Genomic DNA, 27,962 nt, shown 5'->3' on the forward strand with positions numbered 1-27,962 from the left:
CTGTTTTTATACTCCAGAGTCAGGTCCCACCCAATGGTGGGATCAGATACCAACCAATGGTGAAAGCAGAATCAGGTCCTACCCTAGGGTGGGGGCAGAATGCCAGGTCACACCCTAGGGTAGGGCACAATCACCAATCAGTTTAGGGTGAGTAACATAGTAATCCCCCAAAATATTTACATACACAACAGTCACTTCGGTGCCCAGCCACTCTCTGGGATAGGGTGGTGGGGTGAAGTCTGTGGTGGGCAGGGAACAAGCACATGCTTGTGGCACCCCAGGCGGCTGAACTCATCTGCTTTGTGTCTTCTCTGGCCTGAGACTTCCTCCATTCAGGCCTGGGAACTGGTGCATTTTAGCTAAGTTGGAAGGAGGAAGAGGAAGGCAGCACTGACAGGCTGTAGGGCAGCCAGGCTAATGCATTCTCACCCATCCAGATTCTCTGCCTTGAGATGGGGATACAGGAGGAAAGGCAAAATTTCCAGGGTCTGCCAGTCCGGGGTGTTTGTGTGCATCCTTCTATCTTGCATAGGCTTGTGTGTGCACCCTGTGTTGGTTACGCGCATGTCTATGTTCCACTTGTGTGTGTGCTGTGTAGACACATGGAGATGGTGCACATGTGCCATGTGTCACATTTGTGTGGATACATACGTGCGTGCATCCTGTGTTCATATAAATGTGCATGTGTGCATGCTTGCTCGGACATGCCAAGCACGTGCCGATGTGTTGTGTGGGTGCATGTGATTTGCTATGCTTATGCACCCAGGTTGGCATGAGCACATGTGGTGTGTGCTTCTCTGCATGCGTGTGTGCCATATGCTTTGCTGTGTGTGTACTTACCTGGTGGTCACATCTGCATGTGTATCCACCTCTCATCACAACCCTCTCCCCTCAGTCGGCGGTTGAGTGCAGTGGCCTCCTGCGGACACTGCATGGGCTTGAGCAGGAGCAGCTGCAGCGTTCGCTGGTCCTGCGGCGGGAGGAGGACTTGGCCCGGGCACACCGGCAGCTGGCTCTCTTCCAGAGGAGCGAGCTGCACAACATCTTCTTCGCGCAGATCCAAAGCGCCATATGCAGAGGGGAGCTGCAGCCTGTCGCGGCCGAAGCGCTTCTGCGGGATTACGCGGAGATACAGGTGAGATTGGTGAAAGGGGGTGTGATGAACCCCTGGGCTCACCTGTGCAGACGGGGCGCTGTCTGTGCAGCTGCGCCAGCTCGTGTCTCCATCCCACATGCGATATGCCTGCTGGTGGCCCAGCTCTGTACCACTGCCTCTTAATCTTGGCTGATGTGGCGGGGCTGAGATTCAAGCTGAGTTGCACTGAAGCTTGTCCCATGGTGGGAATGGAATAAAACACAAAGCCTGATGGATGGCAAGAGCTTGTTTTCTTGCCTGCAAAATGAGAGTTGATGATTGGGAACCCCACAATGACAAGGAATTCTTTTGCACAGCTTAATATTATGTTTTATTAATATATTATATTTTTATTAATTAATATATTACACAATATATTCTATTATGTCATATTACATTATTATGCATTAAATGTGCACAGTGGTCCAAATAATACACACGAATGAAGACTGTGTGCATACATGTGTGTTAGAGAGGCCTCTGGTTTTGCATGAGAGCTGAGTGGGAATGTTACTCATCCAGACACACTTTGTTGCCTCTAAATGGGGCTGGAGAGATGGTTCAGTGGGGTAGGAGGGCGCTTGCTTGACTTCATGTGGCCCACCCGGGTTTTATTCTCAGTATCCCACCAGGAACCAGGAGTGACCCCTGAATAGGGCCATGAGTAAGCCTTGTTGGGTGCGGCCCAAACAAAAAAATAATCAAGAAACCCCTTTGATTACCTTGAAGGTTTGTGAGGCTGTGAACTCTGCAGTGGGATTTCTCAGGACTCTGTAGGTTTTGTTTTTAGTTGTTTTTTTGTTTTTTTTTTTTAATTTTTTGGGTCACACCCGGCGCTGCTCAGGGGTTACTCCTGGCTATACACTCAGAAATCGCTCCTGGCAGGCTCTGGGGACCATATGGGATGCCAGGATTCCAACCACCTTCCTTCTGCATGCAAGGCAAACGCCTTGCCTCCATGCTATTTCTCCAGCCCCAGGACTGTAGTTTTTATGTCCGACCCACTCAGTCTCCACAAAAGCTGGACTAGAAACCAGATTTCTAGTCATGGCCCAGCTACTGGACAAGGTTCACTCTGCGCCTCTGAGGCATGTAGTCGCTCCAGGTGTGAGGAGGGCCCATGGGTTCCCACTGGAAATTCACAGCGAATCAGTATGGCAAGATGAGGCTGTGTTCCCAGCAGGCTGTGCATGCAGAATCTGGGCTCACACCACTATTGGCCAGTTGGCAAACTTGCACCCAGGCTGGGCTGTCCTTGTTCTCCTTCCAGGGTGGGACGGCAGCATCATAGCCAAGCTGGGTTCAGAGGGTTCAGAGGGATCACGGCTTCCAGCCATTCTTAGGGGTTGTACCCCTTTTATTGGCTGCTTTGGGGAGCGTCTCATCACTGTGCTTGGTGTTCCTTGCATTAATTCCAGAGTGTGGATCTCCTAAGATTTCTTCTATCCCACATTCCTGGTGATGGGGTGAAGGGTGAATGAATAAATTAATGAATGAATGAATGGCAGAGGGGAAGGGTGAAGCCAACATATGTGATTCTGCTGGCCTGCCACGTCTTGGGCACTTAGAATAAGTGCTTCCTAGCCCAGTTTTGGGTTCACTTGTCAAGAGGATGGAGGAGGGCTTCATTCCTGGGCTTATGTTCCTGTTTCCTTCTGAAAGAAAATGTGGGGTTATTGTTTTTGTTTTTGTTTGTTTTGGGGCCACACCTGGCAGCTGCCAGGGGTTACTTCTGGTTCTGTGCTCAGAAATCGCTCCTGGCAGGCATGGGGGACCAGATGGGAATATAGGATCCTGGGATTCGAACCACTGTTGTTGGTCTTGTGTCTGCTGCTTGCAAGGCACACCCCCTACCACTGTGCTATCTCTCAGGCCCCAAAATGTTGTGTTTTTAGTGTCTGGAAAGAGCATTCTCTAAATGGTAAGCAGGCATGCTCTCACTGTTCTTTTTATTTAATATTTTAAAAAATTTTTGTTTTGGGACCATACCCAGCTGCACTCAGGGGTTACTTCTGGCTCTGTCCTCATAAATTGCTCCTGGCAGGCTCAGAGGACCATATGGGATTCTAGGGATTGAACCTGGGTTAGCCACATGCAAGGCAAACGCCTTCCTCGAAGTGCTATCACTCCGGCCTCCTCAACTTTTTTTTTTTTTTTCAACTTTGTGTTTTTAAAGGTCTGTGATTTACAATGGTACTGAGTGTAGCAGGTCAGCCCCTGAAGGGGTTGACTGATGGAGGGATGGAGAATGAGGCCCTTTTCTTCCAGCTCTGAGCACGCGTCTGCCACCCTGTCTAGCCCACGGTTCTGAGGTGAAACGGCGGGTAAACAGCTCGCAGACAATCAGGCTCGTGGAAATATTTGCTTTATTCGGATGGACAAAACTGAAGTCCAAAGACTCAGATTCAGTTCCAGCCAGCAAAAAGCCCTTCGCCTTCCACAGACCCTTGCTCTTATACTCCAGAGTCAGGTCCCACCCAATGGTGGGATCAGATACCAACCAATGGTGGAAGCAGAATCAGGTCCTACCCTAGGGTGGGGGCAGAATGCCAGGTCACACCCTAGGGTAGGGCACAGATTAGGGTGAGCAACATAGTAATCCCCCAAAATATTTACATACACAACAATTCCCCCTTTTGTTTTTAGTAAACAAACAATATTGTCTACAATTATTAAAAGAAAAATTAGTCAATAATAAAAGAGCGGCTGTTTGCATAAGCGCATCACAGGAAAATGTAAAGAAAAACTTTTAACCTAAGCACAGGGTGTCTAAAACCAGAAACATGTATCAAGGAATCAACTACAAGCTCCTGAGAAGATAAATCTAAGACGTACATAGATCTTTCGAAGAGACACCAGAAAGGTTGTGTAGCAGGCAAGAAGAAGCACCTTTTCTTTATTTGTTGTTGTTGTTGGTGGTGGTGGTGGTCGTTTTTGGGTCACACCTGGCAGTGCTCAGGAGTTACTCCTGACTCCACGTTCAGAAATCGCTCCTGGCAGATACCGGCATTTGAACCAATGACCTTCTGCATGAAAGGCCAATGCCTCACCTCCATGCTATCTCTCCAGCTCCATTTTCATTCAAGTTCAGGTAGACCAGAAAGCCCATCTTTGAGGGCATTGAACTAGGCCTTTATTTCGGAAGAAGTGGCACATACACCCTCTGCACAGTGGGGAGCCACTGCAATGATGATCAATAGGTATCTGAATTTAGTCCAAGTTCTTAATCCGGTCTGAAGTCCATAAGATGTCTGAAATTGATGTCGACTATTTATAGATGGGAGCTTAAGTCACAAACCAAAACAAAATGTTTAAGGCAGAGACCCTCCCTGTGTATATAAACAACTTGAGGGCCCATCCAAAATGGATGGAACCTTCTATAAACCTAGTATTTTGCCTATGATGCGCCCACGCAAAAAACCCTGAGAACAGACAAAAATATCATTTGGGAAATTATAGACAATAATATCTAACTCACAAACCTAAAGTCAAGAAAGCAAAACCTTAATGTAATACAACATCGATTCCTAATATTAAAAACTAAAATAGAAAAACATTAATTACGATAGTCAAAAGAAGTGTAGTACCAAATATAACTTCAAAGGATTACGGTTATAGGAAAAACAACAGATGTAATTTCTACAGAGTTCAATACCAATCTGTAAATATGAGGGGTCTGGAACTCCAAAAAGACCGGCAGAAGACACTTGATGGGTCTGGAAAAGCGGGTTGAAGCCTTGTACAGGAGATAACATCAAGCTGAATGAAGAAGGAAGGCCAGTACAGTCATCCATGTGTTGGGGCATCCCCAAGCGTTACATCATTACATCATAAGTTGGTTGGGCTTCTGTATTCCTTTGGGATCGGTGCAATCTTGGGGTAGCCATTGTAGAAATGGTCAACAATAGCATTTTGTATGTGGATGGAAAACCAGAAATTCAGATAGCACAGTTTAACTGGGATCCAGAGACTGTGGGTCTTGTCCATGGATCTTTTCTCTGGTGTTACATTGTGACACAAATCCCAGGTGGCTTCATTTCCAACAAGTTTGCAGCATATATGGTGTAAAACTCCAACAGTCATGGATTTCTTCTTCCCGCCGAGATCAGGAAGCTTGTAGTTGTGGGTGAAGGAGATGGGTTGCACATGTGAAATCCTGAAAATTAAAATGTTAAGGACTAGGAAGAGAGAAGGAAGGATAAGGAAGACTAATTTGGGGAAGATAAAGTTAGGAAAAAGGAAACTATATACAAAATATGCAGAACAGACAGACACTAAACAAGACATACATACACAGACTTCACAAAAAATATGGCCATAACACTCACTCATACTAAAAAATATTTGTTGGAAAGGATCCAAAATAGAGCAAAAGAAAAGAGAATTCAGCTGAATCAACTAAAAGCTCCTTAAAATGTAATAGCCGGCAATTGTTTAGATAAATCATTTCAAATTCACTAAATTTTTTTTTTTTTTTTTTGCCTAGCAGATCTGAAAGAGAATTTCATGCGTAATACAAACATGGACAACTCTACTATACGTGTATATCAGTATATATACAAAGTTATTGTATAACAGTAACTTTATGATAATCAATCATAGGCAAGAAGCACTGTGAAGAAAGTCCACCTAAAATTATCATTATGTCAGCGTCTTAAAACCTAAATTGAGGGAAGTAAAGCAATGATGTTAAAATAAAAAGAGTGAAAGTCGTTAAATGAGTATACCTAGAAAGAAAAACAACATTAATATGATGAGAAATTTCTCTTTCAGGTGAACCTTGACTAAATTAATTTGTAAAATTTCATGATTAACTGAGACCTAGAGCAATAATGAAATTAAGACATAAATCCATCCTACAAGGAAACACATTGGGGATTCATGATTTTCAATCTATATTCATTGATCATGCCTGTGGAAAGAATCCTAGAGCATTAATAGCAACTGATAAGGAAGTAAAATGATTATCTGGTGTTCATTGTAGATCTCTAAGAAGTATAAAACAGGATGTATGCTGCTGTGGATTTCACCAATGTATTAGGGACTTTTTTGATCTTCTTGTCATCAAAATTGATCCAGTGTTGTTTTGCAGCAATTTTACAGTATGAAGTACAGTGTCCATAGTGAACTTTACCATAATGGTTTGACACCGATGATAAGTTGTATTTCTTAATCTTGCTTTTATTCTCTGAAGTGAATTCCTCTAAATTGAGGTCTTCTAAAGGAAAATCTACATAAGTATGCAATTTTTTTATTTGTTTGCCATCAAAAGCAAAACGTTTCAAGTGTATTATAAGTACTGGTGGCAGTTTCCATAAGTACGTTTTCTTTGAAAAATCCCTTCTATTTTTGCAACTGTTGCACAGAACTTTGTTGTCATTTCTTAATTCTTCTTCTTTAAAAAATTCAGAGAGGCATTCCTGTAATGTACATTTATCTGTAGATGTAACAGCCAAAGACAAATGAACAAATGTCTCATAAACCTCAGACTTTTGGTGGCAAGTGAGACACTGGAGTATAGATTTGAATTGTCCTTGAAAGAGATCATAAATAATAGATTTATGAGCCTTTTGGTGTTCTGGACTAAATTGTTCATAATTTTCATTTCCCATGAGATGTGTAGTTTTGTCTGTCATTAGATTTACAGTAAGCAAGTCCTGATGTAATCCCTCTATTAGGAACATCAGTAGTTCGTGAGGATCCTGCTGATTGTGTCCAGCAAACTGGTCATTAAGTAAACCAATTGTTACTTTGAAGCTTTCAGGGTTAATATATCTATGAAATCCATTTCCCATGGTTTTGATGAGCCGACCAAATTCTTCGGCTAATTTACCTTCATGCCCCATCGGATTTTTCTTGTTAATATCCTTTTTATAATGATCTTTATAAAAATACTGAGTTAAGTCTGAAATATTATACAAGCATTGCAATATTGAGTTCATGTAGCAAGAGTTTCCTATATTTTGGAGCCCAGTTAAGACAGGTTCCTGTCTTTCCTTTTGCATCTCGGAGTGTAAGGGTTTATCACTACCATCAGTCTCACTCATTGTATGGTGTGTGACAGCTAAATCGTTCCCTGCCCCAGAGACCTTAGTAATATTACTGCTGTTAGTGTCTGAAGAATTCTGTTTTTTCTCTGAAGGGGAGTTTGTAGTCTGAACCTGATCATTTGTGCTAGCCCGATTTCTAACAAGACGTAATGGAACCCAAAATTTCTTGGGAGGGTCATCATTTATAGAAACATAGGCATAACCCCTTCCTCTTAGGAGAAGATAGCCAGCTATCCATTTTTCATCCTCCTTGATCCAAATAGGTTTATGGGTTGTTTCTTGTCTCTGAATATCTTCTTTAAAATGTCTTTCCGCTGCAGTGTAGCTTTCCCCTTGGGGTAAGTTAAAGTAATTTAGTGTGATAAGAGTCAAAGATAGCAAATCCGTTGGTGGTAAACCTCTTTTTCTATTTTTTTGCAATTGAGTTTTTAAGGTTCTGTGAGTCCTTTCTACAATGGCCTGTCCCCTACAATTGTAAGGAATTCCTCTGAGATGTCTTATCTGCCATTCCTTACAAAAAAACTCAAAAGTTTTGCTAACATAGGCTGGCCCATTATCAGTTTTTATAGAATATGGAATACCCATCACAGAGAAACATTGTAAAAGAAAACTACAAGCAGCCTTAGATATTTGAGAAGACATGGGAATTGCCCACATAAACCGAGAATAAGTGTCCACCACAACATGAAGATAAGGTTTCCTTGGAAATAAATCTGTTTGAGTTATATCCATTTGCCAAAGTTCGTTAGATTGTAAGCCTCTTGGGTTTGCTCCTGCTATGTGAGTCTTTTTGTTAACGGTGCACATACGTTGCAGTTTTCTACAATTTCTCTAGCTTGCCTCCATGGAATTTGGTAATTCACATGTAAACGGCGAGCATTTGTGTGTAGGGCTGAATGTTCCTCTACAGGTGATTTAAATATAGGCATTGCTAGCAAGTCAGCAGTTTTATTTCCTTGAGCCATAGGTCCTGGAAGACCTGAGTGGGCTCTAATATGTGTGATGAAGATGGGCTCAGTTCGTTTTTGAAGAAGCTGCTGTAATTGTTTAAGTAAGTCCTGTATGATCGGGTTATTAGCATTAAGGGATGCAGTGGCTATCACATGACATAAATTTAACACATACAAAGAATCAGAAACTATATTCATGGCTTCAGATACATTTTCTAATAGGTAAATTAACGTTGCTAATTCAACTTTCTGTGCAGATTTATATTTGGTATCTATGGTCATATTAATGTTGTCTCCAGTTATTCCTCCTTTTCCATTTTGGGATCCATCAATGTAAAAAACCTTGGCATTGGGAATAGGGGAATCCCGAACAATTGAAGAAATAACAAACTGAGTTTTCTTTAAAAAGTCCCAAATTTTTCCTGCTGGATAATGGGAGGATATTTCTCCTGTGAAATCTGAGAGGGCCCTTTGTAGAGATTCATTAATTGGCAATATTGACTCAATTTCCTTTTTTGGTACTGGCAAAACTATTATATCTGGGTCAAAACCTAGTAAAGATATAGATCTGAGTCTTGCCTTGATAATAATCTCTGAAATCAGTTGCAAGTAGGGGACTACTGAGCGAGGTTGTTTGTTATGTAAATACACCCATTCCAAAGGTCCTGACTGTTGCATCAAGGCCCCTGTGGGGGTTTCTATAGTAGGGAAGATTAACAGAAATACCTTTTCTCCTGGGATGAATCTTGAGAGAAACGATTTTTGTAATCTGCTCAAGAAGATGTCCAATTCATTTTTGGCAGCTGTTGTTAAATTTCTCGGGCTATCTAAAGCAGGGTCACCCTCCAACGTTTTAAACAGATTAGATAACTCTGCATTTGGGATTCCTAGTGCAGGGCGGAGCCAATTTACGTCACCTAAAAGTCTCTGAAAATCATTAAGCGTTCTGAGGTTTTCTTTTTTGATAGAAAATTTTTGTGGACGTATAGACGTCCGGTCCAAAATAAAACCCAAATATTGATACGGTGGCATTATCTGTATTTTTTCTAAAGCTATTTTCAGTCCTGATGTTTGTAAACAGTCAGTAACATAAGAGTATAATTCCTGTAAATCTGTTTCGTTGTTCATTGTGAGCAAGATATCATCTGTATAATGAAATATCATGGCTTGAGGAAATTTTTCACGAGCAGGGCTCAAAACCTTATCTACAAAAAACTGACACATGGTTGGGGAATTCAGCATGCCTTGGGGAGAACAGTCCATTGGAAACGTCTGCAGGGATGGGTATTATTGAGAGAAGGAACTGAGAATGCAAAACGTTTTTTATCATCTGGGTGGATAGGAATATGGTAGAAGCAGTCTTTCAGATCAATTATAATTAGTGGCCATTCCTTTGGAATAACTACAGGTGATGGTAAACCAGTCTGCAATTTGCCCATAGGTATCATGGATAAATTTATAGCTCTAAGATCCATCAAAAGTCTCCATTTACCGGATTTCTTTTTTATAGTGAATATAGGTGAATTCCATTGAGAAAAAGATGGTTCAATATGTCCTAAACTTAGCTGTTCCTCCACTAATTCTGTCAGCACCTTTAATTTATCAGTTTTAAGGGGCCACTGACCTGTCCAAATTGGTTCATCAGATTTCCATTTTATTTTTATTGGTGCTGGTGTTTTTACGGCAGTGGCCCCCACTAAAAATTTTGGGTTTTTAAATCAAAAGAAGGTTCGGGCTCTTCTGGAGCTAATGGGATGTGGAATTCTGCTTTCCACTGTTTGTGTAGGTCACGGCCCCACAGGGATGGTGAAAATGGGCCCACGTGAGGTCTGATTATTGCTTTTTGATTTTCTGGGCCGTAAAATAGTATAGTCCTCGTACTCAACAGACAGGAACTCAGGCCTCCTATTCCTTCTAGGGAATACGGGATTTCCTGAAGAGGCCAATTTTCTGGCCATTCTTTATCAGAAATTACAGTAACCTGAGCACCCGTATCTATCATTCCATCAAAGGGTTTGCCTTCCAAGTGAAGTTTGATCATTGGGTGTTCATCTTTACATTTAGTAACCAGAGCCACGATTGGGTTTTGAGCAGCATCCGGATCTGTGCTTCCAAAACCTCCAATTCTAGTCTTATCTGAAGTCCCAAATTTGACATAAGGCACTATTACTATCTGGGCAATCGCTTCTCCTTTTTTAAAGGTCCATGTAACTGGTACAGTAATAACTACAATGATTTCTCCCATAGAATCTGAGTCAATGACACCAGTGATTACTGATATACCCTTTATGTTGAGGGAACTTCTGCCAAGAATCAAACCCATGGTATCTGGGGGTGGTGGGCCTACAATGCCAGTTTCTAACATGTAAGGGCATGCTCCTGGGTAAATTGTAATGTCCTCTGGGCATAATATGTCTAATCCGGCACTCCCTGAAGTAGAGTGGATTAATTCCCTTATCGTGATGAATTTTCTTGGGCTGGGCTTGGAAGGATTATTGTCTGTGAACTTTGCCCCTGATTTGGAAGGACCTGGGGGGAGGCCCTGTGGGCGTTTCCCTGCATCTTGTATGTGTGTTCTTGGGGAGCTGAATTTATAAGGAGACGACAATTTCTTTTGATATGTCCCTGTTTTCCACAATGGTAGCAGGCGATTTGCCTCCTGGGGACTGTGTTGAAACCTCTACTTAGGTTATTATTAATGAGGTTTCTGGATCTGCAATCTTTCGCCCAGTTCCGACCCCTTTTGCATTTTGGGCAAAGACCTGGTTTCCGGAAAGTGTTCTGTCCCCGAGGGGAGTAAGGCATTGTTCCCTTGGTAACTGGGAAGGTTTGTACTGAGTCTAAGTGGGGTGGGGGTTGGGGTTCCACATAGACATTCCGGCAGGCATAAAGGTAATCATTCAGATCTGACTTTTCATTTAATGTATTCAATACTAATCTACAGGCTGAATTTGCATTATGATAGGCCAAAGATTTTACTAGGAAGTTTCTAATCTCCTCATCTTCCACCTGTAACTTCAGAGCATCTTTAATCTTACCTACAAACTCTGCAAATGACTCATAAGGCCCTTGGGTAATTTTTTTTTTTTTTTTTTTTTTTTGGTTTTTGGGCCACACCCTGTGACGCTCAGGGGTTACTCCTGGCTATGCGCTCAGAAGTTGCTCCTGGCTTCTTGGGGGACCATATGGGATGCCGGGGATCGAACCGCGGTCCGTCCTAGGCTAGCGCAGGCAAGGCAGGCACCTTACCTCCAGCGCCACCGCCCGGCCCCCCTTGGGTAATTTTTAAAAAGTTTCCTCTACCAATGCTGTTAGAATCAATTTTTTCCCATGCTGACAATGCAATCTCCCTGATTAAATTTAAGATTTCCTTAGGTAAAGCTGCTTGTGTCTGAATATTTGCAAATTGATTTTCTGCCATCAATAATTCATACGATAGAGTAACACCTGCCACTTGCTTTTTCATACCATCCGGACTATATAATTTAGCTTTTACGCCTTCTGAATAGTACATTTCCCATTCAGTTCGCTGTTTAGACGACAGGCATATTTCAGCGATTCTTTTAAAATCATACAAAGTCCAAGATGAGTTATGACTCCAAAGTCTTAATAACTCCACACTGTATGGCGATTTTGGCCCATTTTCTTTACATGATCTTTTAAACCGATCTAATTCTTCCATCTGATAGGGTACATAGTTAGAAACATTTACCCCGTCTATAGGGGATAAGGCCTGATTAGCAAAATTACTCTGAATAGAGCTCTGAGACCGAGCATGTGGTTCATCGTTTGAATCTGCTCTGCTCTGCGATTCAATTTTGTGACTAGAAGGAGGCATACTTCGTGGAGTTAGCACTGGAGGTAGATCATTATCTGAGTCACTACTGTCAAGCAATTCACTAGAATCAGGCTTAACATTCTGAGTTGTTTTTCTTCCAGCAAAAATTTCTATATTGTTGATGGTGGGGCTGGATTCGTCAGCCTGCACCTTGGTCTGAGTTTTCGTCAGATAAATTTCCTTATTATCTATACTGGTTTTAGCCTCACCATTTCTACACTTTCTATTTCCTAAATAGAAATAACAGCAAATAACTATGCTCATAATAATAACGTTAGTCAACACAGAAATTCCACAAACTATGATGGCTAGAGACACTACACTTTTCATTTGAAATATAGACCACAACCATCCAACTGCAGTGATTGTCCTTAGATCAAAACCAATTAGTTTTAAACAAAATGGAATGATCCACTTGTATACTAGAGCACCAATGCGTAAGACTAAGGGTGGTAAAATCCACATGACTAACCACAGAAACCATTTGATGGTCAGCATAGGAAATTTCCAATGAAGTATTTCACTTACAGTTCTGAGGGTCCAGGGTTCAGGTCCCTGTTCGGGCGCCATTATGTAGCAGGTCAGCCCCTGAAGGGGTTGACTGATGGAGGATGGAGAATGAGGCCCTTTTCTTCCAGCTCGGAGCACGCGTCTGCCACCCTGTCTAGCCCACGGTTCTGAGGTGAAACGGCGGGTAAACAGCTCGCAGACAATCAGGCTCGTGGAAATATTTGCTTTATTCGGATGGACAAAACTGAAGTCCAAAGACTCAGATTCAGTTCCAGCCAGCAAAAAGCCCTTCGCCTTCCACAGACCCTTGCTCTTATACTCCAGAGTCAGGTCCCACCCAATGGTGGGATCAGATACCAACCAATGGTGGAAGCAGAATCAGGTCCTACCCTAGGGTGGGGCAGAATGCCAGGTCACACCCTAGGGTAGGGCACAGATTAGGGTGAGCAACATAGTAATCCCCCAAAATATTTACATACACAACACTGAGAGTTTTAGGCATTTTATAGTTTAACATCAATCCCATCACCAGTGTTCTTAGACTCCATCATAAACCCTACCCTCCACTATCCACTCCTACCCCTTGTCTGCCACCTTAATGAGCACATTACAAAGTTCAGTGGTTGTAACTTAGATCTCGTGTTTCCAGTTGTTATCTGTCCTTTGGACAGACACTAGACCACTCTCCTGTATCCCCAACGTAACCAAAGCCCAGACCCCTGTTCCCTCATTACTTCCCTTTCTCATCTTCTTCCTTCCCACCTTGATTTCTTTCCTTCCTTGTCCTTCTCCTCACTTAGATCTGAGGCTAAGGTTCATTCATCTAAGCATTCTTCATTTACTTCATTACGATTTCCACATCCACTTGTTCTGTAGACAACAGATAAGTGCCATCTTGTGCTGGCCATTCCTTATATTTTACCCAACATGATACCTTCCAGTGCCAACCAGGACACAGAAAATTGTATGATTTCATCATTCCTTGCAGTGGGATAGCATTCTGTGATGTATGGGAACCACACACTCATAATCCTTTCCTCTGCCTCAACATTCCTTTTAAACAGGAGAACGTAGAAGAATTGATGGACTTTTTGCAGGCTAGTAAGAGATGTCATCTAAGTAAGAGGTTCGCCCACAGAGAGTACCTGGTCCAGAACATGCAGGCCATGGAGAGCCGCGTGCAAGGCCTGCTGAATGCAGCTGCTACCCAGCTGACCCTCCTTATCCAGAAGCATGAGAGGTGAGCTCTAAGACCAGCCAAGTGCCTGGCCCTCCACTGTGCTCAGAGACCATCTCTGGCTCTGCTCCTAATTGTTTGTTTTGTTAGTTTGTTTGTTTGATTTGGGCCTTACTCAACAGTGCTCAGGGTTTACTCCTGTGGTGTTTGCCACACATCCAGCTCTGTGCTGAGATATCACACTTAGAGAGCTAGGGGGAACCTATGGGGTGCCAGGGAGGGATTAAACCTGGGCCAGCCATGTACAAGGCATGCACAGCTCTACCCCCTGTGCTATCTCTCTCATGTCCCCTTCCTTATATCTTTTTTGTTTTGTTTTGGGGCCACACTCTCAAAACAATCAGGGTATACTCCTGGCTCTGTGCTTAGAATTGCTCCTGGCAGGCTCAGGGGACCATATGGGATGCAAAGATTTGAACCACTATCCGTCCTGGATCGACTGGGTGCAAGGCAAACGCCTTACCGCTGTGCTCTCTCTCTGACCCCTGTCTCTGACTGGTCTTGATGTATCTGTACAAGTTTCCCTACCCTAATCTGGAGCTGTTTCAAAGAAAATCTGCAGGTTTTTATGGGCGCCTCCTAGGTAGAGGTTCTCACATAGGTTTGCAGTACTTGGCTCCTGACTCCTTACACATCCTTCTTCAGAACCAAGGACAAAGATGGATGCTGGCCTTGGCTGTGGGGAGCTGGGGACCTTGCTTCTATCCACTGGCCTCCTAGGTGCTTCATCAAACATTGAGGTGTGTTCTTGGTAGCTGTTGGCTACTTGGAGGAAGTATAAAGGTGTGACTAGAAAGTTCGCTTTCAGAGGTTGAATTTTTTTTTTTTTTTTAGAATTATTCTTAAACGTGATGCTGGAGTGATAGCGCAGTGGTAGGACATTTGTGTTTCATGTGGCTGATCCAGGACTGACAGCTGTTTGATCTGTCCCATATGGTCCCCCAAGCCAGGAGCAATTTCTTTCTTTTTTTTTTTTTTTTTGGTTTTTGGGTTTTTGGGTCACATCCAGCAGTACTCAGGGGTTACTCTTGGCTCTACACTCAGAAATTGCTCTGGCAGGCTCGGGGGACCATATGAGATGCTGGGATTCGAACCATCGACCTTCTGCATGCAAGGCAAACACCTTACCTCCATGCTATCTCTGACCCTGCCAGAAGCGATTTCTGAGTGCATAGCCAGGAGTAATCACTGGATGTGGCCCAAAAACCAAAAATCAAAAAAAAAATACTATTCTTCAACTTGATCAACTCTCACACTTTGTTTAATGAGGATTTTGCAAGGTGCAAACTAGGCAAGCATACACTCCCTGGGATGCTAATGAAAGTGTCACTGCAGCTCACACACCACTGCTGAAGAGACACACCACCCTAGAAGAGACAGTCTCACCTGGCAGTGCTCGCAGCAGTGGGGCCAGGCTTTTTACCTCTTATCTCCAAGGCCTGTTTGAGACAGATGACACAGATGTGCATATTTTTCCTGAAATATGTACTCACCATCCATTCACTCATGAATGCATTCCTTCCAGAAGCTTCCGCTGGGAAATCCATCCAGTGCTAAACAGGATACACAATTTAGAGCAGAGAGAGGGGCCAGTGCATTGGGAAGAGAGGGTGTTGGCTGTCACTTAGGGGTTCTACAAATGTGGAGAACCTGTGAGAAAGTTGAAGAATCAACTCACATGGGAAAGCCAGTGGTGGAATCTAATTCAGAGTTAATTCATTGGGGACCCAATGGAAACAATGATGGCAGGATGGCAGCTGCCTCCAAAGGCTGGAGATGAAGCAAGGGTCCTGGCTCAGCAGCAGGACAGGAAAAGGAGGTGCATTCCTCCTCCACAGGAAGTTTATTCTATTGGTACCAAAACATGCTGAGTAATGCCCACCACCTTGGCGATGAGATGAGCATTTGTTCAAGTTAGCTTTTCATCATTCACACATACAGAGTTGATCTTACCCTGAAACAGGTGCCAGTTCTTTGATCTGGACACCCACCATGACCAGGAGGTCACCCCACTCTCTTGGAATGATCTTGGATTTTGGACTTTTCCCATCAACTACAATTCCTCATCTCTTTTATTGTTTTGTTTTGTTTGGGGGCCACACCCAACAATGCTCAAGGGTTACTCCTGGCTCTGTGCTCAAGAATAACTTCTGGAGATGTTCATGGGACCAGTATGGGTTGCTGGGGATTGAAACCAAGTTTGCCACATTTAAGGCTAGTGCTTTCCCTGCAACACTATTTCTCTAGCCCCTAAAGCAAATTTTCACCCATGTGTCCTCCTGGGAATTTTCTCTGTGCCAAGTAACCCCTTCGCTGTTGCTTTTTTCAGAGACACCTGCCTTCTCTCTGCCCAGCTCGGGCTTCTCTTCATTGCTGTGCTTTCCTTCCCCTCTGCCTCATGCATGCTTGCACTGCTATTCCCTTTTCTGGTTCAAAACCCAGCTCATTGTGGGAGGTGATACAGACGTAGCCTCCTCTTTTCCACTTAGAGCTGGGTACCTGGATGAAGACCAGATGGAGGTGCTGCTGGAACGGGCCCAGACAGAAGTCTTCTCTGTGAAGCAGAAGTTGGAAAATGACCTGAAACAGGAAAAGAAAAGGCTTCACCAGAAGTTGATAGTGAAGAGAAGACGAGAGATGCTGCAGAAGGTAGGTACTGATTTACTGCATTTTGCTCTTTCCAAGATCATTTTTGAACATCTCCAAAGGCCAGGTGCCATGGTAGGCATAGTTCCATGACTTTGGAGGGCATCCAGATGTATTCTGATGGGTTGTTGACCATTGGTCTGCTGGGACTGGATTTCTGAAATACAATTTAGGTCATCTCTTATGGTTCAGCAAAGTTGAAGGTTAGAGGAAGTCAGGAGGTCAGTGATTTTATGTTTTTGTTTTTGGATACTTCTGGTTCTGTGGTCAGGGATCACTCCTTACAGGGCTCAGGGGACCATATGGGGTACTGGATATCAAATCTGGATTGGCTATGAGCCAGGCAAACACCCTACATATGGTACTATCTCTCCAAACCCTGGTCAGTGATTTTGAGTAAAGAACAGTGAAAGGTATTCAGGAAGAGGAGATGTGATTTAGGATTCATGAGCTGTAGAATAAAACAAAGTCATAGGAGACTCATTTGGTCAGGGAGATGTGACAGGTACCCAAAAAGTTTTGAGCATGGAGCCAAGGACAAATGAAGAGGGTATATGGATGTTGAGAGGTGTTGGTACAATTCAAGAGCAAGAGAAGGGGTACAGAGTAACTTCTTAATTTTTCCAGTAAGGCCTCTGCATTATACAATCAAACTTGGCACAACATAAAGCCACAATTTCTACCCCAACTCTTTTGAACATCACCTCATGCATTTTTATTGGCTGAAGGATCTAATCACGGGCCTGAACCGCTTTCCTCTGGTGCTCTGATCTGATTCAAGGGTATGGTTTATGATGCTCCTTGCATCTCATCAGAAAGCGTTCACCTCCACCAAAGTGATATCTTCCAGCTGTTTTATTTGAGAGTGACCTGAGATAGGATGTAGTTCCACAAAAACAAAGGTCCAGGCCATGTGTCTAACTATTGTCAGGAGCACCTCAGAGGTACTCGGGTGTTTGTCAAATGAAGGTATAGACAGGGAGAGATACAGAATTATCTCCTCTACCTGGAACTTAAGGATACACAGCGAGGTAGCAAGAAAGATACAAAGGCAACATGGGGGATTGACCTACACAGTTGAGGTAGGGATGAGAGGGAAGGGAATTGGGGTCCTTGAGGGAAGGAGATGGTACATAGATGATGGGTGTGGTGTTGGATTTATGCCCAAGAGAAACCATAATTAATAGTATTGTGAACCCAAAACTAATTAAGAAAATCACAAAGATAGAGTTATTTTCAAATAGAACTGAGACTTTTCCTGTGGGTCTGTTGGCCAAACAACACTGAATGGGTATGTCCATGTCCATTGGCCTCCTCCCTAGTGCACTTCCCCAGTAATATTCCTGCTTCAGGTCCAGACTCAGCAGACTTGGCACCCTGAGTTCACATTCAAATCTTTTTAGAGGACCTTCCTGATCTCCTCAGTAAACTTGTCTTTCATGCATCTTGGGGATTTTTCTCTCCTGATAGAGTTGCTAGGAGCACAATAATAGCGCAGGTTGGTTGCTGCAAACACTGCCCAGAGCCTTATCCCCAGAGCAGTATAGGTAGGAAGTACAAAGGCCCAAGGCTCCCAGGGCCCAGTGCTGCAAGGTTGCAGGGGCCGATGGAGCCCAGCTGCTGGGTGGGCCTCAGGCCCACCCAGGAATGCCAAAGTGTGTTGATAACCTGCCTGGGACTGAGAAAGAAGAAGAAAAATCAAGTATCTTTTTTATTCTTCCTGGAATCTGAGGCCTGCCACCAGGGAGGGGGGGAGAGAGAGAGAGGGAAAGAGAGAGAGACAGAGAGACAGAGAGACAGAGATGGAAATTCATCAGCCAGAGGTGACCAGGAAAGTCCTGGTACAAGAAAGAAAGAAAAAGGGATAGATACAAAGCAGGCAGCATCTCGATGATGCTTTATCTTTGGTTCCCTATGAGCTGGTAGGCACTGCTCTGGTTACTATCCTGGGCCCCCTGTGAAGGCCCAAGTTTTTCCTTTTCTACCAGGCATGACAAGGGAGCTTGTCCATTGGGCGTGTCCAACTGCGTGTTCGACTGTCATTACAGTGGGGGTTATCCAAGGGTTGTATCCAAGTCCAACTGTCATCCATTGGTAAGGAAGTCCCTTGCCAGGACCTTATAATTTTTCTGAGTTGTAATAGATCCCATTTTTAACCTGTGCTGAATCCCATGATTAGACCCCATGGGTAGCTCCCTACAATTGGAATCCCAGGCTTATACCCCGTAGTTGGATTCTATGTTGAGATTCCATGTTTTGACCCCATGATTAGATCCTATGATTGGATCCCATGATTGGTTCCCATGCTTATACCCCACGATTGGACCTCATGGTTGGATTCTATGATCCAGCGATTAATTACTCTGTTTTACAAATGAGCTCTTGGCGCAAGATGATGCCTCACTGTGATTAATCACTCACGGTCCATAGAAGAGCAGGGCTTGCAACCAGGCATCTCTGCAACCTCAATAAAGACGGTTTAAATCTCACTGAGCAAAGCACCGGGCAAGCCAGGGGAATGATCTCCAGTGGTGCCCGTTGAGGAAAAAGGTTTCCAACGTGCTGTGCCTCTGGCCAAAACGAGTCCTGTTCCTTTGGCTACCTGGATGCTCAGGATTCTCCAGAGACCGGTGCCTGAGATTCAGTCTAATTTCCTGGATCCCCATCATCTCTCATTCCCAGCACAAGGAGCAACGCAAGGAGCAGCTGGCCCTCGGGGAGGCCTTGCGAATGGCAGAGGACTCTGGCCAATACCTGGAGCAGTGGCGGAGTTTGCTGGCGGAGCAGGGTGCAGCATTGGAGGATCTGCAGGAGCGCCTGGATCAGGCGGCGCTGGACGAGCTGCGGGCGCTGACCCTGGCGCTGGCCGACAGGGCCGTGGACGATCTGCGACGCCTGCAGAGCTCGGGAATGACTCAGGAGCTGCTCAAGCGCAACGCACCCTGGCTTTTTCTGCAGCAGATTCTGGAGGCGCACAGCAGGGAGATGGCTGTGTGCACTGAGCGGCTGGAGGCCGAGGAGAGAGACCGGGGCCAGGAGGGTGTCCAGGGTGTGCGGCAGAGGCTGAGGGACGATGCACTGGAGGCCGCAGTGCAGGAGCAGGCGGAGCTGAGGCACTGGGGGCGGCTGACCTTTATGTGAGTGGCACAGCCTGAGCTTTCTTTCGTTTTGTTTTGGGGCCACACCCCATGACACCTGGGGTGTACTCCTGTCTCTGCGCTCAGGGATCACTTCTAGCCAGGCTCCAGGAAACATAGAGGATGAGGGGGATCGAACCTGGGTCAGGTGTGTGCAAGGCAGATGCCCTCACCGCTGTCCTATGGCTCCAGCCACACCCTTTACCTCTGTTTGTGTTTTCCTATGGGGCCATACCCAGTAGTGCTCAAGGGGTCACTCCTGGCTCTGCGCTCAGAAATAACCCCTGGTGGTGCTCAGGGATGCTGGGGAATGAAGCTGGGTAAGCCACATGGAAGGTAAAAGCCCTCCCTGAAGTACTATCACTGTGGCCATAGCTCTTAATCACACTCACAATGACTGCTGCTTCCCTGGGCGAATGTGCCCGCTGGTACTCAGAGCCTGCAATGGAATCCTCTATCTCAGGGACCCAATTTTCAACTTACAGGGTCAGGACCTGAGCTTGGCATAGGGTCCCTCTAATTCAGCTGACCCACAGACCTTGCTCAGGTCCTTGCCAGCATCACAGGACTGGTGGGTCTCAAACACCCACATGTTCTCCTGTCCTGGGGCTGGGGTCTTAGTCGTAGCAGGTCGGATCTGAGTCCTGGAGCCAGGCTCAGGGTAGGGCCTATTCTACACTCTCCCAGGGCACTGGAGGGTCCCTATCTCCACCTGGTGCCCAAGGCTAATGTCAGAAACTGGTTCTGACACTCCAGGCAGGGGCCCCCTGCCTCCTTCCCCCCAATGCCTGATGTCTCTGTTCTTGCCCCCAGGCAGCTCTGCACCTCATGCCTCTCCCTGTCAGAGGAGGAGCTGCTGGGCGTGAGGCGAGAGGTACAGGGCAACTTGGCACAGATGGACCGCAGCTTGGCCCTGCCCAAGATCCGAGCCCGTGTCCTGCTGCAGAGCTTCCTGGCCGCCTGGCGTGAAGCCCAGTGCCTGAAACTGGACCAGATGCTAGTGGCCCCCGAACCACAGGTAGGTGGCGCTGGTGGTCTCTCTGGAGAGCACTTGTGGGTCTTGCCCAGAGCCTGAACTCAGCTCTGCTCTATCTTGTCACCTGGTCCCTCCTCTTGGATTGGCATCAGCTCAGCCTGGGGGCATATCGCTAGCAAGTCCAAATTAAGGTTTTCAGTGCCAACACAGGTGCCAGTTTGGGATGCTTGCTGTACCCTGCCACACATAGTGTCCTGGGCCAGGCTCCCCTGGCTGGAGGTTCCTCCCTCCTGCCCTGGCCTCGGCCTCTATCTAAAGGAGCCTTAATCCCTCCTCATTCATGCCCGGGCCCCCTCTCATGCGGCAGAGTTGGTGGGCAGTAGGGGGTGTCGTGGTAGATTGGGGGTACTGATACCCCTGGGTAGAAGAAGGCCACATCTTCACTTCCAGTCTCTGCCCTCTGCTCCCCAGTCCCCAGCCACATCTTTCTTCCTGTTGGTCTTTGCCTCCTTGTTGTTCAAGCTATGTAGGGCCCCCAGGTGTGTGCTAAAGATCCCAGGGGGCTGGCAGGTTGGGATTCCTGGAGCCGGAGATGAGCCTGGGTGGGTTCCCTGTCCACTGCAAAGCCTGGACTCTGTCCACCAGAGTCCATCACAGGACATAAGTATCAGCCCCCCCAAATAGCAGCTCCAACTTTCTGCCTCATGAGATGGCACTGCAGGCCCAGTAGTGAGTTCTAGAAGCTTTCCTGCACAGAGAAGCTGGGGGGCTGCAGGCTGCGGGAAGGGGCTGTGGGCTGCAGGGGGGCTAGGGGCTACGGTACCTTTCTGACTGGTTCCCCACCCCTCAGCACCCGTCCAAAGCAAGGAAGTCGCGCTCCAAGAGTAAGAGCAGAATAGACCTGCTGAAAAAGTGCATCGAGGACAAGATCCAGCTTTTTGAGGAACAGCCCCCCGAGGACCTGGTGGAGAAGGTCAGAAAGAACCCTGTGTCCTGGGGCCCTGTGAAATCATCTGTTGTGTGTTCCATAATCCCCAGAGAGGGAGAGGGATCCCCAGGCCCCAATCCAGGTAGGGCAAGAGATGCAGGTCCGACAGCAAATCTGACGCAGGAAATAATTTATACAGGGTTCGGAAGGAAAGGCAGGCCAAAGCTCACACCACAAGCTGTTCACCCACAAGTCAGTCGCTCCACCACATGGAACCATGAGCCAAGATGGCAGCTTCCCCTCCAGGCCTCCAAAGAACACTTTATTGGGAAAAACCAAGATCACCCCTGAGGGGAGGGGAAAAAGCTAGGTGAGGAGGCAATGGGAAAACATCTTTTTAACCAGAAAACCAAAGGAACCAAGCGAGAGGCATTTAATTAGAAGACAATATGAAGACCAATCCAAAGGTTTCTTAATACAGAGAGAAAAAAACTGGCTAGTACCAGCAGAACCCCAAGGGCCTGTGTAGCTCCAAGCATCATGGCTGGGTCCCTGGGGCCACTGTATCGATAAGTGGCTCATGGGCCAAGGGTTCCAAGCCAGGGTCCAAAGACAGTACTGCTTAGAACCAACAGCTGGGGAGCACCAATGCCTCAGCTAGTCATTTCAGGGACTCTAAGGGTCCAACTCAGGGACTCACACACACAGGCATGTAGCCCGCCTCCACCCCACACCCACCGCCCTCCTCTCCTATCTTCACTAGGAGGGTTCCTGGAGTCAAGATGGCTCTGAGAATCTCATGGCTCTGTTGCACCTCTGTTGTCTTTCTGCTCAAACCGGGGTAGGAAGGAGGGAGCAATATCTAAATTCCCCTAACTCTGCTGGTGGTGGTGGGGTAGCTCCCTCAGAGAAGGTCCTCTGAGCTGCAAGCATGTCAGGGACAAGGGTTGGAAGTTACTTGAGTTTCTCATTCAGAATAAAAGTCGTTAGCACACATGTGGTTTTGCAAAACCAATTTTATGACTTTAGGTTGCTTGAATATTTAATGACTCCTGTCAGGAGGAATGTGCAAATCTGCTTCTTTTCCCAGGAGCTCTCTCAGGCAAGAATGAAAGCCTTTTCTCTAGGGGCTGAGGAACCCCACAATCTTGCCTTTTTCACTGTCTACAGCAATTTTTTTTTAAAAAAGTCTGTTGGGGCTGGAGAGATAGCATGGAAGTAAGGCATTTGCCTTTCATGCAGGTCAGTGTTCGAATCCTGGCATCCCATATGGTCCCCCAAGCCTGCCAGGAGGATTTCTGAGCATAGAGCCAGGAGCACTGCCAGGTGTGACCCAAACCCCTCCCCCCCAAAAAAAAGCCTGTCTTTAAAAACCACCATGCAAAGGCTTTATCCATGCTTCACATCTGAGGTATAAATTTGCCTAAATATACTGAACTAGAGCTCCTGGCTCTTGCTTGGAGGGAATGTCCCAGTGGGTTGGGCCTTCCCTGGCATTGTGTGGCTCATGCTCCTCTGGAGGGACCAGGGAGCCTCTAGAAGTGACCTGGAAGTCACCATGGAGGCCTGAGCACAAGGCAGGGTGTGGTGAGAAAGTCCCTTGTTGAGTAGGGCCACAGCCTTGTTTCTCAGGGAGTTGAGCCCAAATACAGCAGGATGGTTAAGTGGGCAGTTCCAGGCTAAGGTGCTCACCTTATGTGCGTTCAATGCATGGCATCATAGGTTGCTGTGGGATGGTGGTATCTTCTGAACACAGAGCACAGAGCTAGGAGGAGCTGTGAATACTGCTGGGCATGGGTCTCCAACACCAAAGATAACCAGAAATAATGCTACAGAAGGGAAGGAAACAGAAGCCTGTGTTTAGAGCAGGATAATATGCATAGCTAGAATTTCAGGGCAGGCCCATCTACCCTCTGCAAGGGACCACTCACCCCACTGCAAAGAGTATCCCTTACCCTTACCTTAGCTCCATTGAAGTCCACAGAGATGGTCCTTGGGAGATGTCCCATGGTTCCTTGGGTGATGCCCTCATGACAGATCCAGCAGGTCCTACATGTCAGCTGCCTTTTCTGTTTGCCAACCCCTTTGTCTCCTGCTCCCCTGCCCCAGGTCCGAGCAGAGCTGCGGGCTGAGAGAATGCGGCAACTGGAGGCCCGGGAGGGCTGCTTCGCCGAATCCCTGGTGTCCTTGCAGTTCCAGAAGGTGTCATGGCTGACCAAGAACCTGTCGGCCTATACCGCCCTGCTGAGCATCCAGGGCCTGCTCCTGGAAGAGCTGAGCTCATCCCAGACACTGACTGCAGAGGCCTGCGCCAAAGTCCTGGACTCCCGAAGCCCAGTGAGTGCTCCCTGCCCAGAGGCACACCTCTAGCCCTGTTGCCTGTCTTGTAGTTGATTCCCTGAGACAGGCAGATCTTCCAAAAATAGTGATGCCACATCTGGCCCTCAGGCTTTCCAAAGGGTCGAGTCAATCTTCTGATTTTAGTTAACATTGGACTGCTGGCCCGAGAAATAGTGCTAGGGGATATGTGCTGTGTTGCATGTGACCAACCTGGGTTCCAATCCTGGCATCATGTAGGGTAAGGCCCCGAGTCCCTCCAGGATTGAACCTTGAGCACAGAGCTCTATGGTGTGACCCACAAAACAGGAAGGAACAAGGCAAATATTGAAAAAGCCTCTGAAAACATAAAGAGGTGACACAAGGTGATTTATATGCAGGGGGGAAGATGACAGATTAGCATTTCCAGGGACTTTGAGGGCCTAGGGTATCAGGATGGAAGATAAAAATGACTCATGAAATTATTCAAGATCACCAATGTGATTAAATTTTTGTTTTGTTTTGAGGGGCCACACCTGATGATGTTCAGGAGTTACTCCTGGCAGGCTCGGGGATGCTGGGGATTAAACCTGGGTTGGCTGCATGCAATGCAAATGCCCTACCTGCTGTACTATCACTCTGGCCCCTGATTAAATTCTTTTTTTTGGGCCACAGGGGTTACTTCTGGCTATCTGCTCAGGAATAGCCCCTGGCAGGCACGGGGGACCACATGGGATGCCAGGATTCAAACCAACCACCTTAGGTCCTGGATCGGCTGCTTGCAAGGCAAACACCAATGTGCTATCTCTCCGGCCCCAAGATTAAATATTTTTATGTAGAAAACAGGCCAAAGGTAAACTTGTGAGCGTGTCAAAAAGAAACAGAAAGAAAAATTGGTGGAACAGAAGGGAGAGGTTGACAAATTGACCCTCACTCACAGTGGGGAATCTGGCATGTCTCTAAAGGGACTACTTGTTGGATCAAAAGAAATACAAAGAAACTGAACAGTGCATTTAACAAGCTACACTTGATACACTGTACAGAGACTCTCATGCCAGCAGTTAACAGATGCCGACTCTTCTTCAGGATGCATTGGAACGATTAAAAATAATCAACATTATAATATTATGATCACCTCTTCAAGAAGAGCAATTTCATTTAAGTCCACTTTTGAAAGGACTACTATATGTAGTGCGTACTTTGGAAGTTTTGAGACATCACTTCCCTGTGATTTGTGCATTGAGTAGCACATTATGAGGCCAGAGAGATAACACAGTGGGTAAAGCCTTTGCCTTGCTCACAGCTGATTCCAATAGGAACAAGAGCACTGCATATAGATTCTTGACAACTGTATAGATTCAGGAAGGAATTCTGAACACAGCTGGGTTTGGCCTCAAAACACACACACACACACACACACACACACACACACACACACACACACACATTATAATGAAAATCTAAAATTTTTTTTTTTTGGTTTTTGGGCCACACCCAGTGTCGCTCAGGGGTTACTCCTGGCTATGCGCTCAGAAGTCGCTCCTGGCTTGGGGGACCATATGGGACACCAGGGGATCGAACTGCGGTCCGTCCAAGGCTAGCGCAGGCAAGGCAGGCACCTTACCTCTAGCGCCACCGCCCGGCCCCAAAAATCTAAAATTTTTACAAAACTGAAAATAATGTCAATACAACCTATCAACAATCTTTTGGCCACACCCAGTGACACTCGGGGGTTACGCCTGGCTATGTGTTCAGAAATCACTCCTGGCCTGGGGGACCATATGGGACCAGGGTATCAAATCGCGGTCCGTCCTAGGCTAGTGCTGGCAAGACAGATGCCTTACCGCTTGTGCCACTGCTCTGGCCCCACAACCTATCAAATTTTGTGGGATTCAGCAAATGCAGATTGTAAAGGGAAATTTATACCTTAAACTTGTTAGAAGTTTAAGAATAACTACAATGAAGATTATGTAAGAAGTTGGGGAGATGTAACCATCAATGAAACTGGAGAAAAAAAGAAGTAAGTGAGCATAGATAATTAAAAGCAGTATGATCAAAGAAAGAATTTTAAAAGTGCAAAGTAAATTGTTGGAAAAGTCCAATACATTTCACTTGATCTTAGCCAAAAGGCCGAGAAGCGATAGAAGTCCAATACATTTGACAGACTTCATAAAAGACTGACCATCCACATACAAAAAGAAATAAGAGACAAGTAAATGATCTCAGAAGTATAGAAAGGGACAAAAATAACAGCTACAACAGGCTTTAAAAACAAAAGAATTCTACCAGCAAATTTATATTCATGATTTCAAAATGATCTAGAACAGGGGTGGCGAACACGCGACTCTTGAGCCACATGCGGCTCCCGGCCAAAATGAATGCAGCTCTTTGCCTCTTATCATTATTTTGTATACTGTGGCTCTTTGCCAAGTTTGGATTTTGTTCTGCTGCTTCTGAGGAGGGATCTCTGAGGAGAGATCTCCGAGCACGCAGTCCAGCCCCCAGGCTGCGTCGTCCCATCTCCCATTCCTCGGAAACAACTGCACAGGCCAGCGAGTGAGGAGACCAGTGTGTCACATGTTGGGTCACATCTTGCCATTAGTTCTTAGTGTGGAGGACGCAGCACACCCTCCCCATCACTGCAGGATTTTGACCCTCACTCAAAATGGCAAAATGCAATATGTGTTTAATATATTATTGTTAAAACTAGATGCTTTTGTGTGAGTGTTTGTCTGTTTTGGCAGGTCACTGCGTGGTGTGGCTCTCTGACTCTCACAGTTTAAAATTTTGGCTCTTTGTGTCGAACTTGTTCACCACCCTTGATCGAGAAAACAAGCAATAACAGAATAGATATACATTTGAAAAAATAAGTCTGGATATTATTACCATGAAAGACATGGGGTCAGTGCTTCAAAACATGTTCTGTCACAGAACATATAGCTTTTTGAGGATCCTGCAAATCTAATGGCAGTGTTTTCCCTGCCCCCTCGTATATAGATTATTCTGGAGGTACAACTATAAGTGAGTGTCAGTAGTTTATTGGATCCTTGGGGAGCAGTATGAGAAGAAAAAAAGCTCACATAAGCCTGATTTCATGCCTGTAAAATTAGCTACTTAATTTATAACCGGCATTTATTCTAAAATAAGGATCCAGTGGTGCTTGTGGGCCCATATCCATGCTGGGGATCAAATCTGAGACAGCTGTGTGCAAAGCAAATAAATTTTCTTCCTGTTGTACTATCTCTTGATCCCCTACTAGGTTGTATTTCCCCCCTAGTAATTGGTTTAACACTAAACTATGAATTGACAAGACTCACCAAAGACTGACACGCTGATGTTGAGACATACCACTTGGTGGTTCCCACTGGAGTGTGATTTAAATAACAGTTTGGCCCAACATGTTCAAGTGTAAGAGAAAAAAAAATCAACTTCACATGTTTGTATCATCTATTGACTAAGTATTTTATTCTCATTCAAGAGAAAACCCCTTTGATGAGAATAATGAGAGAATTTTTACAAGGTCCTTAGGTCAAAGGTAGCAGCTCCATTGAGCCCAGAAATACTTTCTGTTTTACCCTGGCCCTGCCTGGACTCCTTTACAGCATCAGGTATTACTGCGTGTCCAACTTTTATTTTTTTCCCCTGGCTTTTGTGAGTCCCATCACAGTGTCTTTTCTTTCTGGTGTGTTTGGAGCAGTCGAGTTTCTGGGTTTGGGAACAGAAAGCGGTTCTAGCAGAGGGTGTGATTTAGCCAGGCAATAGCCAGGATGAAATCTCTCTTTCCCCATCTGCCTTTGGAGAGACTTACCTTTGCTTTGCTTCAAATATCAGACTAATTCTTCAGCTTAATCACTCTGGAAAAACCACTCTCCCATTGGGAAGAAGTTTATAAAGTGGTTAAACATTCAGGAGAATTATGGGCCGGGCGGTGGCGCTGGAGGTAAGGTGCCTGCCTTGCCTGCGCTAACCTAGGACGGACCGCGGTTCGATCCCCCGGCGTCCCATATGGTCCCCCAAGAAGCCAGGAGCAACTTCTGAGCGCATAGCCAGGAGTAACCCCTGAGCGTCACAGGGTGTGGCCCAAAAACCAAAAAAAAAAAAAAAAAAAAAAAAACAACATTCAGGAGAATTAAAAAAAGCATGAAGTGAAAGTCTTTGGAAGAGCCAGCTACTGAGTACACGATCTCCAGTACACCTCACTTGATGGAACAATTCAGGCTTCTTTTTTATAGGATTGGA

The 27,962-nt window shown here is 45.6% G+C and overlaps 1 protein-coding gene across 1 annotated transcript in view; it reads left to right on the plus strand.

The window, feature by feature from the left end:
* Nucleotides 1-27,962, plus strand: part of EVC2 (EvC ciliary complex subunit 2) — a 55,444-nt gene that overhangs the window by 17,115 nt on the left and 10,367 nt on the right. The window contains exons 12-18 of the mRNA XM_049782608.1: nt 896-1,135; nt 13,548-13,723; nt 16,210-16,369; nt 19,049-19,503; nt 20,317-20,521; nt 21,330-21,452; nt 23,517-23,744. Of these exons, the coding sequence (XP_049638565.1) occupies nt 896-1,135; nt 13,548-13,723; nt 16,210-16,369; nt 19,049-19,503; nt 20,317-20,521; nt 21,330-21,452; nt 23,517-23,744 (1,587 nt within the window). The remainder of the gene's footprint in view (nt 1-895; nt 1,136-13,547; nt 13,724-16,209; nt 16,370-19,048; nt 19,504-20,316; nt 20,522-21,329; nt 21,453-23,516; nt 23,745-27,962) is intronic.

Source organism: Suncus etruscus, chromosome 10 (assembly GCF_024139225.1).
Source record: "Suncus etruscus isolate mSunEtr1 chromosome 10, mSunEtr1.pri.cur, whole genome shotgun sequence".
NCBI classification, from domain to species: domain Eukaryota; kingdom Metazoa; phylum Chordata; class Mammalia; order Eulipotyphla; family Soricidae; genus Suncus; species Suncus etruscus.